Genomic DNA, 20376 nt, shown 5'->3' with positions numbered 1-20376 from the left:
GCATTGAAATGTCATCTTCTAACATACTTTGTGTGACGTTTTTTGGTTAGTGTCCAATAATTATACCGTTCTGTATTAATTATGACTGCTGTTTAAAGGTGAAGGTTTTGTTCAAATTATATTAACTAATTTATATTCAATGTGAATATAAGTTAGGTAGGTTGCGTATTCATTTCGTATCTATTATACCGTGTTATCAATATCGATAGGTTAGGTTAGCTTAGGTTCAAATACTAAACATTTTAAACGGTTTGCACGTTTACTGCGACTTAAGGTCGACGGCGGCTGTTATATGGATATTTTCAAATAAAACACTTTACAACTGACTTTAATGTTTTAATAGTTTATTTTTGTTAGTTATAAAAAAAAACCTAACAAAAACTAACTTGGCTTATCTAAGTATTCATAACACTAAATGACATATGTGTTATTGAACATTATCGGAAACGAGCATGTAAAATACAATTTATGAGTGTGATTAAAACTAGAGGACTCATTTTGGCTTCAAGTGTGCGATGATTGTTTACATTTTGTTTACGCTTCTAATTATTGACTAAAATATATAAGAAACTTAACTAAAGTTAGGTTAAATAACTCGAGAAAGATACAATTAGCAGAGATTAAAAATGTGAGTCAAAACTAATTTCCATTCTCATCAAAATCGCTACAATGATATTAAATCACAGTTTTTATTATATGTTTGAGAGCCTAAGTGCAGATTCATAATTTATATCGTAGATCTTTAATGTAGGTTTTCAAAAAGTAAAGTTTGTCAAAAGATTGTCTACGTTTATGAAGTGTTTAGCTTCGTATGTTAGATATGTGTTGTTATATAAGATCTATTATTATTCTAATGGAAAATTATTAAGTATCATAGTTCCGCTTAATATACAAGTATTTTCCCTGTCTTTACGTGAAATATTGTTACATAAATAAATCAGTCTGTTTATTTTAACGATTCATTTAACCAGCTGCAATTCGCATCTCTCTACATTATAGATTTAAGTATTTGAATAATACATTTTAAAAACAAGCTACGCACTTGTGAATCCTTGGCCAGTTTCCATGTACGACGATATTATTTTAGATCAGATGAGCATCCGGCGGAGGAGGCAACAAATGGGAAACTGAATTATACCATGTATTTCATATGTATATTTTTAGCATTAGGGCATGCCTATTTAATTATATGTTTGTAAAAATGTAACCATTAGTATATGCATTAAACTATAATAATATTAGAACGTCACATAGCGATAACTTAATGACATTTGATTGTGATGATGATATATAAAGCTCGGTGCATCTAATTGCATTAAGTGAGGCGGAGAGCACGATGGATATTAAAAATAAAGTAGCTGTGATTACTGGAGGTGCTATAGGCATCGGCTATGAAATAGCCGATTTATTTCTTCAAAAAGGTGCATCCATAGTGATTTTGTTAGATATAAATGATAAACATGGCGATGCTGCTCTTAAGAAGCTGACTTCAAAGCATGGAAATAACAGAGCTGTGTTCTACAAATGCGATGTTACAACTGATTTAGAAGTCGTTTGGAAGAATGTCGTCAAGAAATACCCTTACATGGACATACTTGTAAATAACGCTGGAATTCTAAATGATAAACTAGCGAAAAAGACGATAGATATTAACGTAACCGCATTGATTGAATGGTCTTTGAAATATTGGGAGCATAGTCGCACAGACAAATCGGGTAAAGGTGGAACAATTATTAACCTGGCTTCCATATACGGGTATAGAGTGGACCAATTTTTGCCTGTGTATCAAGCATCAAAATTTGCTGTTATGGGCTTCACAAAGTCGTTGGGACACGTATACAACTTCAAGCGATCCGGAGTGCGAGTAATGGCAATATGTCCTGGATTTACGCACACTAACCTTGTCGAAGAAGTGCATACGTTTGATGAGGTTATCAAAAAAGACGTAAAGGCATTTCTGAAGGAACAACTCTGGCAAAATGTGGATTCTGTTGGAAATGCAGTCGTTGATGTGGTTGAGAAGGCAGCAAGTGGTACGGCTTGGTTAATAGAAGGCGGGAAACCTATAAAAGAGGTGTAAATGTTAGTTTTACTAAGTTTTTTTTTATACAACAATAATAATAAAATTAATAAATTATGTTATTAAATTGACTTTTTTTCGCAAACTATATATATACTAAATACATGGCAGTGCTTTAATGTCTATTAGCCTCAAATATATTATTATGACACAGCCAGCATTCCACGCATTTCTCAAACATTGTCAGTGGGCCCAAAATAAATTACACTATTACAATGTAGAAATATTAACAGGTCTATTTTTATCACATTGGATGCTTTTTTTTTGGTTGCGCTTAATAATAAATGGTTTCTGTATTGTCTGAAACAATGTGAATATTTAAAATTTTATGCAAATGTGCCTAACATGCCTCTCATTATATACCATCATTTTACTATAATTTTATATTTTTCCATGAAAAGGTAAAAATAATAATACAATAAACTGCTAATGAATGTTAAAAGCATATATGCTTACAACATTCATGGATGAATCCATCGAACAGCGAATAAGGCAGATGTAGGCGTGATGTGTATGTTCTTGTATTCTTGACCAATATACCAACCGTATATTATTACCGTCATTTCAGTTGTTTCTGCTTGTTAATAATATACATAATTAAATAAGTATAGATCTCGTCATCTTTTGTCACCTACAGAGGTATATTGCGTCTGTTATCAAGCAGATGATCCTAAATAATGAATTTCTTTGTTTTTAATATGTAGCCCAAAAATGGACCCCAATGTTTAAACACAAACATTGGGGTCCATTTTTTTATTTATCTATATATATATATATATATATATATAAATATGGATATCTACCCCGACATAATGGAGATAACTTCTTATCTTTTCAAGTATTATATATAGTTATGTCATGAAATAATTATTCAGATTAAATATATCTGTTATAAGTAAATCAGATTAAATGTATTTTAATTAATACCTCATTGCATTACAAAATTTTAACCTAAATACACATATTATTAAATATGTCTCGGGAAATAAAAAATAAAGTGATTCTTATAACGGGCGGAGCCTCCGGTATTGGGTACAGCGCAGCAGACACATTTCTTCAAAACAAAGCTTTACTTGTCATAATTCTAGACATTGACGAGATACAGGGCAATAAAGCTGTGAAAGAATTAAAATTTAAATACGGTCAAAACAAGGCAGTTTTCCTTAAATGTGATGTGACGAAAGATGTAGAAGTTGTCTGGGCCAAAGTCATTGCTACATACAATATCGATATTCTGGTAAATAGTGCTGGGATAGCTGATGAAAAAGTTCCAAAGCGACTTATTGATATAAATTTAACAGCGTTGATACAGTTTTCTCTAAAATTTATGGACCAATACCGAAAAGATAAATCAGGAGATGGTGGAACCATCATTAACGTGTCATCGATATATGGAACGTTCACAGACCCATACCTTCCTGTATATCAAGCCACAAAGTTTGGAGTGATGGCTTTTACAAAATCATTGGGAAACCAGGGCAATTTCCAAAGAACTGGAGTAAGAGTGTTAGCTATCTGTCCAGGTTTTACTAACACAAAACTAACAGAAGTTTTAAAAACATGGGATGTTAATTTAAATGAGGAATATGCTGAATATATAAACAACTTCACATGGCAAACAGTAGAGAAAGTGAGTGACGCAATTATCGAAGTATTTGAAAAAGCAGAGAGTGGTTCTGGGTGGGTAATCGACGGTGGAAAGCCGATACGGGAGGTGGCCAATTTTTAGTGTCATATAAAAGTAAAAAAATTGTATATATCATATCTATCATTATATATATATATATATATATATATATATATATATATATATATATATCATTTCATATTAAATGCCTTCTATGCATACCCCTCTCACATACTATAGTAAAAGTCGGCATATTTGCCGATTTCGGATAGTTTGTATTTGAACATGATTTTATATTATAATATTATTTGTTGTAGTACAGAGAATCGGCGTAAATATAACTCTTTCTAGGCGCGATATGATTTATTCACACATATTAAATACTTTTAATTTTTATATAATATCAAATATCACAATGATATCAATAATCACATCATTGATAATTTAGCACTGCAGTAATACTGTTTTCTCACAGACTAGTAAATTTTATGCCGTGGGCTATTGAACTGTGCTTGCCGCGATGCCCAATTACTCTGATAACGATAGGCGATTCTAATAAGTACTTTTAACACAAGTTTTTGCTGTCGAATAAAAACATCGGAAACGATATCGCTACCGCAATCTCAGGTTGGGTGGTTGGTTGGATGAATCACCTCAGGCGCATCCAGTTTTTGGCGCATCCAACAACAATATTATCCTTTTAAGAAATACCATTGAATGTTAAAAATACATTTAATTAATCTATATTGTAACATCAATTATAATACATCACATATACCTATAAGATACTAGCTGCCCCCGCGAACTTCGTTTCTCCTTAATGTGGTTTTAGTTAGCCTAGTTAAAAAAGTAGAAATAATTTAATTTCACGGTATTTCGTTAACTAAAAAATAAATTTAATTTATACTTTAGCCTCAATAACACGTGGTAATCATGATATTGAATTGTAGCTTATATGACACGTTTGTCGGTTTATCATAGCAGTGCCATCTATTGATTACTTAATCCAGTCGAAAAGTATCGACATCTGTTAGAATCTTTTGGAGTTAACAGATAATTGTGACTGTCAATTAATTATAGACAAGTAATTTGCAATAAAATAAAATTGCGACTATAATTAAAGATCTTAGCTATCCTATCTCTTATGTTGGACCAGACTGCTCACGGTGTGCCAATTTAAAATCGGTTAAGTAGTTTAGGAGTCCATCGCGGACAAACATCGTGACAGGAGATTTATATATATTAAGATGTAAAAATTAACATATCAATAACTAACCTTAAAATATAATAACTAAAATATATTAAAAGGAGTCCTTTTAGTCAAGGTTCCGATGATACTGGCACGTCCCCCCTTAGCATAGCTAGACTACTTTCTCCGAGGTAGCTGCCAGCTCTTCGGTCTCCCGTGCTGTCGACTAACCTATTTGTTATTTCCTTAAAAAGCCTCATAGCGCTAGGACCCCACGGACCAAGGGTCTCCACACCGAATGGGCCAAAATCAAATTCGGAGCCTAGACCCCTGTATTTGCATGCTTTAAAGTTAAATGGTCTGAACAGTTTTACATTTTCAGGATTTTGCGTTTTTTCACGTTAAGGAGAATTGTAGGCTTTTATACAAGTTGACTATGCCCATATACCTTCTTATATATTTGATATATGTATGCTGTTGTTGTAGTAACAAATTTATAAAAAATGGCCCGGCTTGTAAAAAAATTGAATTTTCCTTATCGTGTTCATAACGTGCTCTGCCGTTTTGTTTCTTTAAATAAAGATAAGTATTTTTCAAATTTATAATATAAAATAATAGGTATTTAAAATTTTTGAATTGAATTTCTTGTCATAAATGATCTGACGAAACAAGTTTGACAGTTATATTTCAAAACATACATAGACACACGGAACACCACAAACAAAAATATCGTTATTTCTTTCGGTCTTACGATCCAAACCGTTTCAGTTTATAAGAGGTCATAAGAATAAATGCGACTGAATTAAGGAACCTAAACTCATCAGCATCTTAAGTTGATCGTTTTAACTAAGCTCATGGTACACCCCGAATTAAGATGTAGCATTTAAAATCAATTATGCAAATCATCGTAAGACTTAATTGATTGACGAATGTATTGGATTCATTGTTATTAGCTTAAATCTCACCTCCTAACATGATAAATGAATAAATGTATGACTGATCGATTTTTTATCGAATCTTTTATTTTGATGAAACGACATTGAAGATATAAAGGTCAATAAACGTTGACATTGTCCTATACATTTTGTTATTGTTATTGTCACCATATATTGAATTTACTCGTTGATATGGTAAATAGTATTTTAATTTTGATATTATAACATACTAATGACTTAGAAGTAAGTAATGCTGTAGCAAACTACTAATGGTACTCGTATTTTCGAATATTAGGTCCTTACATATGAAATTGGAGTTTTGTTCTACTGGCCACTGTGAGCTCAAATATCTCCTCTTTGGTTGGGAATTCCAAATTAAATTTTTTATAGCTAATACTTATGCATTTGTTTTTAGAAAACCATGATTTATTTAATTTTCCCGATGATTTTTTTTCTTTGCGTCACTCTGTTTATAAAATGGAAATATGACATACCGCGTTATTTAAGCGATAAATGATGTGCATGGTGGTGGTGTCACAAAAGAAAACACAGTGCGTTTTTGGTTCCAATGTTTTCGTTCTTGAAATTTCGACCTGCAGAACAAGCCCCGTGGACGGCCGCAGACCAAAGTTGATGACGAAGAATTGAAGGCTATTGTGGAAGCGGATCCATTGAAAACTACGTCTGAGTTACCTGCAGGATACGGTGTTAGTGATAAAACTGTATTGTGGCTTGAAAGGTGGGTACCTCAGGAATTAAGTGAAGCAAATCGACAAACGCGCGTCGACTACAGCGTTACATTACTCAACCGACACAATAATGAAGGGATTTTAAATGGAAGTGGATCGATTCACGCCTAGATTCTAAATTCAAATGTAATACTTTGTTAATTTTCAATTGTATTTATGGCCAAACTATTTTATAAAAATCTACTTTTTGTTTCTACGATACAAACGCAAAACTATTTCATATAAGTAAGTAAAAGCTGTAAGGATCTAGTATTAACTTAATCCTGCAATTTTTATTAAAGTAAGACTATTATAATATGTATTCTGCTGTCAGCTGCAATTGTCATTATATGCCACATTGTTCATAAATTAACAATATCAAAAGTCAATTTACTTAAAAACTGTTAAAAGCTATAATGTTAATGCTAATAATGTTTATTCTATTCGCCAATATTAATAGGTGTACAATTAACGACTATTTGATAGTCAATATTATATTAGTTGTAAGTTATTATTGCTTGCATTAGAACCGAAAAGTCGTCGGCGTGTGTCAGGCACAAAAGGCTGATCACCTACTTGCCTATTCGATTTATAAATGATCTTGAAACAGATACAGAAATCTGAGGCCCAGACCTAAAAAAACCACCTGATTTATAATTTTATGCTTCTTTAGATACTTTTTAAATGATCATAATTTATATTAGGATTTCCGGTAAAATTATGTTAGAATTCCTATTTTATTTTAAGTTCATAATCTTAGTTGCTGCTGTCCGACTTTGTTTTTTAAAATTTGTCTGACGTATTTAGTCATAACAGATTGGAAAATAATAATCGCTTCAATTTGGGACATAAAAATGTTAGCTTCATTAAAAACTTAAAAACGAAACGAAATAACTTTTTTAATTCTATTTGACTGGATACCTACGCTTTCTATAGTCAACTGAAATAAACTTGATATTAAAATTTCCTGGCGCTCATTCATTTATCATCCAAAGGTTATTTTCTCATGGAAAAATATCTATTTCAGTCGGGAGAGAATGGAAATCAAACCCACATTTATAATAAATAAATTTGCCTTCACCATTTTAATTAAAGTACTGCCATGTCTAGTCTGTCTCTAAATATAAATTATACTGACATGTTTTGTTTTTATGAATAGGGTAGACTAGATTGCTTTCTCAAATAATTAAGGTGTTAATTAAGGCAAGTGAGATCACGTAAAAAATTTAAATCCATTAAATAAGTTTCATTAAATTGTGTACACAACTTAAGGCAAATCTAGACATTATCTGTTAGACAAAGTAAACAAACCCAACATAAAATTATTTGTACAACTAAATTTTGTAAGTTTATAGTCGTATAAAAGTATTTTTTACATTAAATTGAGTATAATTGGCCTTTAGAGTATACGTAATATAGCTTCCTCGTGCGTGCGTTATGGTTTAACGGGGATATGGTTCAAGTGGATAAACAATAAATTTACAGTAGTTGAAGTTGGACGTCGCAATTAAAAGTTTCAAACAAAAATTACCCTTTTTTTATCCAATCCGTTAAGCTTCTCCAATGCTTATTTATATCTATACAAAACTACTTTTTATTTAGGAAAAATGCTTTGGCATTTATAAAACTTAAGTTAGACACTTTAATGTTGCGAATAGGAGAAACAAGCGCGCATACAATGCACTATATTTTAATGCAATTCAATTAAGACAATGAAGTAATTTAAATTAAGCTGCAAAATTGTTTGAAAACAGCTAGATACTTTTTAATCAAGTTCCATTACCCAACTTTGAAAACAATTAGTGCTTAATGGGAGAACTCGGGGCTGCCAGACCTAATAAACATCAACTCCCTACTAATAGGGAAAGTCGGGAATATTTACCGGCAAAACGATGTAATAAAGTATTATTATCGGATGCCCTAATTAAATTTGCGATCGTATCCGCCTGGACTAGCCGTAAAAAAGTGCTTAGGCGAAGAAAAAACGTGAATTGAAGCCTGTAAATAACTTTAATTGGCTTAAATGTTACTTAATAGCAATTATACTCCCGAAATCGTCCGACTTTCGTCGTTTATTAGAGATTTTAAAATTAGACTCTCCCTGACCTGCGTTTTTGAGTTTACACTTTACCAATAACGCATCTTTAACTGCGTTGTGAAAAAAAGGTACTCGTGTGCGATATTGTTGGAATGGGTCAATATTTTAGTATAATATATATCGGATTTCAAATATGTATTATATAAGATTTTGTGTTTACCGACAAATTAAAAAAAAAGTCATATCCTTTTTAGTTTAAATAAGGTCTTAATTTTCCACTTGCGAGCCTTCTGGCAATGTATCATGGCGGTATCACTTAACTTCAGATGAACATTCCTAGTACGTAAAAAAAGGTGCAATCAAAATCGGTTCAGTAGAATTTGAGATATAAGCATGAAAGCATTTCATTATAGTATGGGTGTATGTCTAGGTAAATAACGTTGACAGGTATATGAAGTTGATAGGTAGTAATTTTTTTAAAATTCTGTTTCAAAAACTATATTGTGAAACTGAAACTTTAAGATATGTATCTTAAAGTACCTATAGCAGAGCAAAGGCATCAACTAGAAACCACCAGCTTATAGAAGCTGTATGTGAAGATTACTTCCTTGGCCAGATCACGAGTTACTATATAAAATATTAACGAAATATGCAAACGATGTTTGAATGAATTTGCTTAGAAAATCCCGTCAGACTGTGGGGACGCCAGGTTTTCGATTGGCGCCTGTACACTAACTTACGATTATAAAATACAATTTAGCTCCTAGTAGACGTACGTACGACCTTTATTTATTAAAAACAGATTCAATCTCCTCAAGAGTACGCCTACTATGGCTGATCAGGCTTACTATGTTTTAAACAACTAAGGGACAAGACAATACAGCGAGGAAATACTGTAATAAACGGGTACTCGAACGAGTACCATCATTAAAGTGACCAAACTTTAAAATAATATTCTAGTTATAATTAGTTGTTTTTTTAATAATTATATTAATTTAAATAATCACTTATTACGTAGTAATTCTGACAGACGTCCTTCTAAGTCTGACACACGTTGAAGATTTAACTTAAGGATCATTATTTAAATGCGATTTTCTGTTATATGCAATCGTAATTAGGACTGGATCTATTTTCAAAAATACAAGAGATAAGCTATTGTTACTACAAATGAGAAAAATAATATTATTTTTATGCCAATTATTACAGTCTATAAGGAGAAAGATATCGTAATATCATTTCATTTGCGTTTTTATTGTTATCTGTGCAGAGCGATGAAGTTCTCCAATTATTACTACAATCTATGTTATAAGTTTCTTTCTATTTGTGTTCTGCTAATATTTATGTATAAGTATTTTATATCATTTTCGATATTATATACAGGTGTAATTGTATATGCAAACAAAATTTGAGGTAAACATAAATACAGTATTGAATTCAATTACTCTTATGCTCTGTACTTTAGTCCTGAAATAAATATTAAATTGTTGGCCATACTTGTCTTCTTTTGGCGCCGATTAATCGATTAATGGAGTTTGGCCCCCCAGTCTCGTGAAGCGTGTCTTGTCCTGTGCTAGATGCAGCAACTCTGGTCGTCATTAAACGTTTACATAAACTGTCTTTGTTTGATTGAACACAATTATTACCAAGAAAATACCGTAAATTTATTTAAAATACCGATATTAATACCGATTTGCCATTAAGTTCCAAACTGAAACTCATGATCAAGTGTCCAAGAGAACTGAAGTAAATGTATTGAAGAAGGCTTTTCAATATGTGTTATGTTCGGGTTACAAACACAACTACAACTTATTACTATAACTTGCAATACAAAATAAACTTAATACTTATTATTTCATTTTTACCAATTAACAACGGCAAACTGTTATTTGCTAATATAAAATCTACTACTACTATAATTTACAGAATGACGCAACTGCTTCTCTATCATGGGGATTGAGCACAAAAAGTACATGCATATTTGGCGGTTGGATCCGGACATCATATTGGAGGATAATACATTATATTTTGGATGAATGGGTATCTAATAATCTCTTTTGACGTTAAACCGTAATTCAAGATATCAAAATCCAAGGAAATAATTAGCCTAATCAAAAATAAATCTTTACTCCACAAACGTTAAAAACAAACCAAAACAGTGTGGGATTACCAGGAGTTTCCACAATGTAGAAAAGTTGTAAAAAATAACGTACAAAGTGCATATATAATAAAATACAAGAGCAATTCTTGATTGATCCAAAGTCATTTAGGCGAAATGTTAAGGATCCCAGGCTACCATTAAAGAGGGAAAGCTATTGTTAAAGAATAACTTTAACGGAAAAGGGGAATGCTAACGAATTTGCTCAGTTTTTCAAAAGCGTTTACGGTAATGAGCCGCCACAATTTGATTTGAATGCGGCAGCAGCATATGGGGCGAGAAGCGCCGGTTTTCGCGTAGATGATAATACGTTGCGGGAAACCTTTAATGCGCGTCAAACTTAAGCGGACGGCCCGTCACTCACATTGCCAGTAGAATCGCAAGTACGCTGCCGGCCTTTTAAGAATTGATACGCTCTTTTCTTAAAGGACCCTAAATCTAATTAGTTCTACTGTTTGTTAGTTCCTTTAATAATGTATTTTATCAATATGTAATTTTTAGCTAGACTTTTTTAATCGTTTTCCTGTTTGTTTTTTATTTATTTCGTGTAACAATTTCTTATTGGATTGGAATTCTCGTTAACTTTCTGTCTTTTAAGACATGATTGTGATTTCCTAATAACTAATAAATATTTAAAGTATAAACCATCTTCAAAACAGTGTCGCAATGATTAGTCAACATAAAAATATATTTGAAAGGTTAGTTGCAAATCCGGTCTTTTTAAGCGTGGGTACAAATACCGGCAAACTTCTTGAGCATTAAATAAAGGAGTGGGGGAAAGTTTGCACATCGTACACAGCGCGGGACACAAACGTCAACTGATTTAACAATCACGCGATGGACACGTCACGCTCCCACCACCGCGTACCACCGCCCACCCCTCACAGTCATACCTAAAACTCGCTCCCAGTGATACCTAAAAATCGCTCCCAGTGATACCTTAAAGACAAGTACAAGGTTTCCACATAATTTTTAATTAACTCTTATCACTATATTAACCCTTGAATAAATTAATTTCCAGTTTTTATTAGGGTCTGGTCAGGATAGGTTAGTTTGTACTCCTGAGCTTGTGACATATACATTAAGTCATGTAAAGCTTACTTCAAAAAGTTTGTTATAGGATTTTCGACAAATCTGTCTTATGTATTCACGAAACATCAAGTCTGGCGTTAACACAATTCCGAGATCTTTACTTGCCTCACCCGTTTGATTGATTCTGATTCTATTATAGAATTGTATAGTATAGGCACGTTAGACCGGGTAAAACTCATAAAAGAACACTTTTCAGCGTTAATATTTATTTATTTAAAACACATTCAAAGATCTTTGTAAGAAGGTGAAGATGATTTTACCATGCTTCATCCGGATAAGATTCGCTCACAATGTTTTTAAAGTGAAACTTATTTATGGGCGTTGGAATTTTTTTACCGTCAAATTTTTCGGTTACTCATCACATTTTTCAGTTACGCGCCATCTTTTTCTTGTCCCTACCACGGTTGATTCGAAGAGATTCGAATCCATTAATAACAAATATGTATAATAACGATATCAATGATAGTAACAATTATATTGCAATTGATGAAATTCTGTAATAATATTAGTATACATACGTATAAGGTAAAATGAAATAATTGTATTATTTGTGTCTATGATAATAAAAGAATTTTGTTAAATTTTATCTAATGTAACTTTATTTAACCAATTTCTATAAGGTTGCATATAATAGATCATTTTTCGAATAAGGTTATAAAGAAGTTTCACTTCTTACGTGTGTACACTAGTACACGCAGACTTTTTGTATAAATTTATAAACACAGTAATCATATTTTATTTATATTATGTTAAGAATGTTTTAGATATTTAACGTAATGGAAGACAGGTGCATAATAATAAACATATTATTTGTCTTCACGTGTCAAGTGTAGTAAAAAATCGTATCAAAATGGAAATAATCGTGGAACGTTCGCAATATCACGATTGAATCCACTTGGGTTGGTATGCGCGATGTGTTCGGCATCACGCGTGGCTGGCGGCCTCCGCCTACCACGAGCCTCGCGGGCGTTTATGCAAAACAGACGATAGAAAGCAGTTCAAGTTACTAACTTTCCTACTTTATAATATAATATTGTAAATATTAAAATATTATTTAATATTCGATTAGCTAATATAGAATAGGTGACCCGCTATCAAAGCATTTTTCGTTATTTATTTCAATACAAGTAAATTTATGTAACAGTTAATTATTGTTTCCTCTATTCGCCTTCGCCTTAGATTTCAGCATAATTCATACATTTACCATAATATTGATTAAATTCTAAAAAGACAATTCTCTTGGAAAGGAGAGACTAGACACTCCACGGTATCTTAGCTTCTCAGCCACGGTCTTTCCAATGGCTAGTAGGGGTCTTAATAATATACTAGTTCTAAGACAGGACTCCAAATTACTAAATACGTACATAGTTTGATAGTTGGGACTTAAAAGCACGACCACTACGTGTAAGTTAACTATGTTGCTTAAAATTATTTATTAATTATTAAAAGATAATGGCAATATTTGTTTGTTTACGTTGCCAGGCTTGTTCCTTGTGGCTGTTTTTCTGGAGAATTATGAATTACCTAATATTTACAAACAAACAACGTGTTTCTTCATAAATCACATCATCATCATATGTGCACACAAAGGATAGATTTGAGGAGTTAAAACATCCCAACCTAAATGGGGAGATAAATATGACTAATATTTCAACCGTTTGTTTGATTCTATCTGTTGCTTCTCAAACAAAAGTCTCTCTTTGAATTGTACCAAACAGAAATTGTAGTCTCCAATGACGCGTCAGTCTGCAAGCGACATCATGCCTCGTGATTAATACACTGCCGTTTGACAATTCGAAAATTCTAAAATAGCCACATAGATAATGAACTCTCAGAAAATGGTTTAAGTTATTTCTGATGTAGTTTTGGCAACCCTTGGGATGGATTTCACATTGACCGTTTAATTAATATAAATATGATGTAACAGTTACGAATTGATAAAGAAAGGAAATTAAAAAATATAAAAAATAAGAAGAAAGTTAGATTTGTTTTGAACTATTCAATATTTAGATCAAGTTTAAAATAACAAATCTCTCAAATGTCTGATTAATATAGTATCTTTTTTTCATTATATAATCCTTGCAAGCCATTTTATTTAAAAATATGGAAAAATGTATTTAGTTTAAGCCAATTGTTTCATGTCAATTCAAAGTAATTAGGTCTCATAATAAAGTCATTTAGGATCTCCGCCATTAAGTCGTAGAACTCTTCTGCATAAACATTTCTTAACCTTATCCTATCCAATCGTGAATTATATTATTCTCGTTTTCCTTTTCGTATTGCATCGCCATTCATGAATCCGTGAGATTAGCTTTTTAGCTTTTAGTTTTTTAATCATATTTTTTGTATTACTTTAGATTAAGGTTCTATAATTTATTTATATAACATTTGGTTATGCACTTCTTGCACTTTACTCATCATTTTTTTTAGATTCAGTCTTACTAATGTTGCCTGGAAGAGATCGCTTGTTGGCGATAAGCCCGCCCGTTGCATCCCTTATAATATTTTGGTACTGTGTTATTTGTGTATTTTTTTAATGTAACCAAGTGTGAATAAATAAATAAGTCTTTTTTCGCACTACCTACGGTTTCATTTAAGAATAGGTTAAAATAACTATTAATGTCCTTAGCCTTGTAAATTTCATCTGTATTATATCTACTTGTGTGTTTGTTGTTCTCCTGATTTATAAGTTTTGTTGTTGTTGTGTTTTGTTTGCTTTATATCTAACTTTTTGTAGATATATCCAATGTGTTAATTTTATGTTTTACTTTTTATTGTATAGACATGTTCCTGTCTCCTAAATAAATAAGTAATTAAAACAAAATAAATAAATATAGTCATTCCCTAATGCGTATTGGTTTTTCAAATATCTGAAATGACAGTATCCGTGATACTGTCAGTATAAATCGTGATGATAATACCGCCCAAATTGTACTGCAAAGATTAACTGGAAGACAATATAATAAACTCGAAATTATAAGTTTGTCTTCTACGCCTAATCGCTACAAAAGAGCGGGGAAAACACGTAAATCCCCAAGTAATTATATTTGGATCTTGAGGGTAACCCAGCGAAATTGTCGACCAAACTTTTTGGAAACGACAGGGGTGTAATAAGAAATCTTAAGAAGATTAAACACAAATATAGTTATAATACTATTATATAAAAATGACGGGTTCTCGGGGTAATAAACATAGATTAATTAAAGGCCGACAACGCACTTGCAAGCCTCCTGATGTGGCATCCTCCTCCTCACGAATGGGCCCTATGCACAAGGGTTTATTCCGAATACATTATACATTCAGATTTTTAAGAAAACAAAAACAAAACGCTTTTAACCAATTCTAAATACAAAAATGTCGTCGTTGTATATGTACTGATCGTCAGATTGATAATTTCATGAAAGTGGACCACTTCAAGTGGCCAATAACGCCTAACCATATGATACTCATGGACACGATATAGCTCGTAATTGCTGATCAAATGGTTAAAAGTTAAATTATTCAGACCAAAAATCAACGAGAGATATTTAAATACTATTCGTGGTATGTTTTAATTAATGTAAGAAAACTGATTTATAATAAATAAAATAATAATAAAAAGTTACTAACAAACTTATCGTCGATTATACTGCGACGAATTGGCTGAGCGTTGATTACTAAATACCGTAATATCGTTACACATTGCCATTAAACGACCATCAGTTTCATGAAATGGAACAACTCAATTCTATGATGACATATAGATGTCACACACAATAGACTTATTAACTGAACTGAAAAAAGGGGTCTTTTCAATATTATTCTTAACTTGAAAGCATAAGTAAATTGTACCATTACCATTATGGAAATAGTAAATTGGTTAAAAAATCTTAGATAAGTATCATTTTGTTACGTAACTTGTATTACAAGTCCGTGTCTGTTCAGTGAAGGTCGATTAAGACAATAATAGAATAAAGAGTTTCGCTCTTATCTCGCAAGTCGGTAATAAGTTGTTAATGGACTCCGTGACGTGGAGTCTGCTCGGTCATCGCAATATCTTTCTCTATCTATAATCTCCCTAAACCGCTCATTCCTTATCTTGTTTATTTGTCTACCTGATTGTGATATTAAGGAAATGCTGAGGCTGCGGAAAAGTTACTTTTTCTGCTATTTTAAGCGGGAAAATCGTTTCGATCGTTTATCATCTTCACGTCATCTCCATGGTTTAACATACTGAATACAAAACACCCAAACTTGAAAATTGTCTTTTACACGAAGGTATTTTTTTACGGATGGTTTCTTGTCCATCCGTAAAATATATACATATTATAAATTTTAATTTATTTACTTTTATGGTTTCTCTAGTTAATGGATGAAAAATAAATATGAAATTTTATTCATTCCGTGTTATTAAAGTAAGCTAAAACTCACGTCGCCTCCCTATCTTATTTAACTTTCAATTCGCTCCAATAACTCTTGATTAATACCAAGTTACGATACGCCAATAAAATTTAAATAAAATTCTTCTCATATATCTGGCATTGATCCAGCTTTGACATGAGATTCCAACCTGAACCTGAAACCTCCAACAAACACACAAGCATCATGTCCTCTTTTATTTTTCAGTAATTAATTTGAAATAAAGGTATATTATACTATGTTAGATGTCTCTTTTACCGCACAATTAGATAGAGCTGGATGTCCTTAGTTGCCCCACTCAGAGATTGAAATCAATTGTCCTTTAAATATTATAATTTATGAATCGATGTATTTGTTGTTTGATTCACTGTTGAGTTTGATTCACTGTGTGATTTTGAATCACTTATATAAGTGTAACATTAAATGCTGTATTTCTCTATATAGCAATGTATCAATGTCAATGTGCCGTATGGGGAAAGCTTTACTACTTACCATAGCTTGTAAGTAAGTCGATTGGATCTAACCATATATAATTGATTTGTAAAAAGAAAATTGATCGAGGTAAATAAATTGCTAAAACAAACGTTCCATAAAAAACCATAAATTATTCTTATATACAAATATTCTTCTTGGGACTAAAGGTTAAAATAAAAACTTTTATTAAATATTTATAATAAATATGCTGTTGCGGTATTTCTGCGAAACGGTAAAAGCTTTCACTGAAGAAATATAAACTTTGCCTATCTGTAACCAGTTAAATAGACACAGAAAACGTCGCGGTTGCGAGGTTACGGATCTTCACGTACACAATGTAACCAAATCACTGAAGTAAACACGGTGCACAAAAATATCCACTTAATTGGATTGGATGCTTGTAGTTGTAACGAAAAAGGTTGAAGGGACGGGTAATTTATGAGAACATCGAATACTTTTTTAGTTAAATCTCAAGTTCATTCCCTTTACAAAAAATCGGACAAATAAGGTTACTTCAGTGAAAGGTCAATGAAGGACGAAGATTGAACAAAACACCTTCTTTTGTTAAATCTGAATCCAAGTAGTAAAAATACTATGATTATTATTGTCTTTGGTTAACATAGTTTTTATAACCGGATTTTTTAACGGACCGCACTCTGTAAAGCACGCGAAACGTCAGAAAAAAAAATTAATTTTGTAAAATAATTATAATTTTATAATAATACAAATAGCTTTAATCCTGTTAAAAACTTGTTTTCTTTCAACTATGATTATTGTAATTAAATACTGTATAGTTTCCGTCAGCGTTGTAACTATTGTCAATGGCGCTTCAACCATTTTAGTTCTGGGCCTCAGATTCCTGTATCTATTTCATGATTATGATCATTTGTTAATCTAATAGGCAAGTAGGTGATCAGCCTTCTGTCCTGTCGCACGCCGTCGACTTTCGGCGGCTTTCTAAGTCAAGCCGGTTTCCTCACGATTTTTTCTTTTAACGTCCCAGCGAATGTTAAATGCGCACATAGAAAGAAAGTCCATTGGTGCACAGCCGGTGATCGAATTTAAGACCACCGGAATGCGAGTCGCAGGCTGAAGCCACTAGGCCAACACTACTTAATCCATACTTTAGGATCCATTAACACATTTTATTGCACGAATTTAAATGACAACTTCCATTTCATTGGCTCCAATAACATTATCTATGCCTTGGTTCCATAGATACAACTTCCCCCCTCACCGTCACTGCCATTCAATTGTGGAATTCCTATAGCTGTGTAGTAAATATACGATTAATAAAAGATGAACATGAAACATCGATAAACCCATTTGTTATTTTTACTATTGCTTTGTTTATATTACGTACGTTATCTTCTTTTTTTGTCTGGAAGACATTGATTTAAATCACCCTTTTACATCCATTGTCCTCTTTACTTTTTGTATATTTATCTAATCACCATCACGTATACTAAAATGTTCTACACTTTAACTTTCAATGTAATGTTCTAAATTTGATTTGCAAATCACATACATGATAAGTGCCTAACTACGCTTTTTTATTAAATCGGCAGTCTACCAAATATATTAAGCTCTGAATGATGACTGTTTATTCTGTTGTATTCGTGAAGAATTCGAGTTATTGTTATATAAACAATGAGTTATTATTACCAATATTACATACCTAGCGTAACTTGAACCTTTGACTTGACTTGAAGAGGAGTTTACATATTACTTCATATGTCTCGTTTGGATTTATTCCAGCGCCCATGGGACGCCACACTATACTGCCAATGTCAGACAATGGCTAATAAAAAATATAGGGGCATAAAACTTTGCGGAAAATCTTAACTCTTAATTATACTGTTTGCCGTACGTAACCTTTTAACTAAATTTAAATTTTCGTGAACCATCTCGTGATACCTCAAATCATCCCATTTTGTTCATATGTAAATCATAAGCCTTCCGTCATTAATTTTTGGGTCTACAAAAATTTTTGGGACATGCTTGGAAAAAATTAAAAATTTAGAATTATGTAAATAACTATAAGTTTTAAAAATAACACATAGCTTTAATCCGTCCAAAAAGTGTTTTTCTTAATGTGTTAAAGGTATTTTAACAAAAGACAATACATGTAGTATTGTTTATCAAAATATTTATGTTAATAGAAAAAAAACGCAATGGACCATGACCAGGTTCAGAAATACGACGGGGTTGAGAAACGCACCCTTTACAAAAGGCTTTACAAAACTCTAACATTATCAGTCGTAATAGTTTTCAATTTGTGTATCTTTATGATTCAATTATTTGTCCTCGGGGTAACAGTATTAATTGCTTCGTTGAAATTGTGCACAAATATTTGTTACTGAGTGAACTACTAACAAATTTAGTTGATTGGGTGTTGCTAAGTTTCGTTGTTTAAAATGAATATATTTTCAAAGAGGAAATGTATTGCAATTTATTATCATCGCTTACGTTTGTTTTATTTATAAATATGGCTTACAAATAAACATTACAAATTTCAAAAAATATATCAGACCAAACTTTCTATATAATTCTTGTTCTTTTATTTATTTAAAAATTATAAGGGATGCAACGCGCGGCTTTATCGCTAACAAGCGATCTCTTCCAGGCAACCTTACAGGCTTCTTAGTAAGGGAAAAACTAAATAAAGTAAAATGATGAGTAAAGTGCAAGAAGTGCATAATCAGATGTTATATAAAAAAATTATAGAACCTTAATCTAAAGTAATATAAAACAATATTAATAACAAACTAAAAATCTAATCTCACGGATTCATGAGTGGCGATGCAATATAAAGGAAAAGGAAAAACAAGAATTACACAAGTCACAATTGATCAGAATAGGATAAGGTTAAAAAATGATTTTGCAAAAAAGTTTTAAAGATGATACGGAGGTAGCCAATCGTATGTAGTCGGACAGCCTATTCCATGACTTAATGGCGGAGATCCTAAATCAATGGTCTATGAAGGATGAGCTGTGGGATGGAATTCCCAATAAAATTATTTTAAACTATGTCTAACAAGCCAGCATGTTCTTGTGTAAGACACTACAAAAATAGCTAAGAATGTATGCTTGACACTCTTGGAATTATTCTTTACGCCGTATGAAAAGCCTCAGGCAAAAGGCACTTTGGTGCGGTATTCTCTTTGTCGAGTTCACTATAGAATGTTGTGTGATATAACACCAAAGAAAGATCTTACATTTAATGAATAAAGTTTGAAAATAAATAATTCACATTCAAACTTGAATTTCACAATAATATGCTTACGCTAAAATTTCTAAATCTAAGCATGACACTTTTAAAGTTTTCGTAGTAGCTTATTAAATAAAAAAACTTAAACTAGTACATCGAAATTGCAACAGCTCGTTTTTTTTATGTTCGTTCCTTATTTCCTGTCAGTTTCAAGCTTATAATATGGCAGGTCAAGTACAGGTTCACTTATTTTATATTCCTCATACAAGGTAGGTTTTTTGGTTATCGTGCATAAACACATGGCAGTAGTTTTAGACAGGACATAGATAAAAGCACTATCGATCTAGTGGTTTTACTTTAAGCTCCCTAAGGTCGTAGGTCCTATAAAGACCTATAATGGACTTTCTGTATAATTGCGTATCTAGCACTCGCTCGGACGGTGAAGGAAA

At 32.1% G+C, this 20376-nt stretch overlaps 2 protein-coding genes across 2 annotated transcripts; both read left to right on the top strand.

Annotated features, from left to right (window-relative positions):
• The first annotated feature begins 1304 nt into the window (after window positions 1-1304).
• LOC123708321 (15-hydroxyprostaglandin dehydrogenase [NAD(+)]-like) lies at window positions 1305-2142 on the top strand. Its single transcript, XM_045658989.1, has one exon. The coding sequence runs from the start codon at window positions 1337-1339 to the stop codon at window positions 2078-2080; it is 744 nt and encodes a 247-aa protein (XP_045514945.1). The 5' UTR covers window positions 1305-1336; the 3' UTR covers window positions 2081-2142.
• An 819-nt stretch (window positions 2143-2961) lies between these two features.
• Window positions 2962-3810, top strand: LOC123708497 (alcohol dehydrogenase 1-like). Its single transcript, XM_045659242.1, has one exon. The coding sequence runs from the start codon at window positions 3054-3056 to the stop codon at window positions 3807-3809; it is 756 nt and encodes a 251-aa protein (XP_045515198.1). The 5' UTR covers window positions 2962-3053; the 3' UTR covers window position 3810.
• The last annotated feature ends 16566 nt before the right edge of the window (window positions 3811-20376 follow it).

Source organism: Pieris brassicae, chromosome 4, assembly GCF_905147105.1.
Source record: "Pieris brassicae chromosome 4, ilPieBrab1.1, whole genome shotgun sequence".
Lineage (NCBI taxonomy): Eukaryota > Metazoa > Arthropoda > Insecta > Lepidoptera > Pieridae > Pieris > Pieris brassicae.
This window is presented reverse-complemented; position numbering and strand designations above follow the sequence as displayed.

Coding starts and splice junctions, on each gene's coding strand:
- LOC123708321 (XM_045658989.1), top strand. CDS start 1,337: ATGGATATTAAAAATAAAGTAGCTGTGATTACTGGAGGTGCTATAGGC.
- LOC123708497 (XM_045659242.1), top strand. CDS start 3,054: ATGTCTCGGGAAATAAAAAATAAAGTGATTCTTATAACGGGCGGAGCC.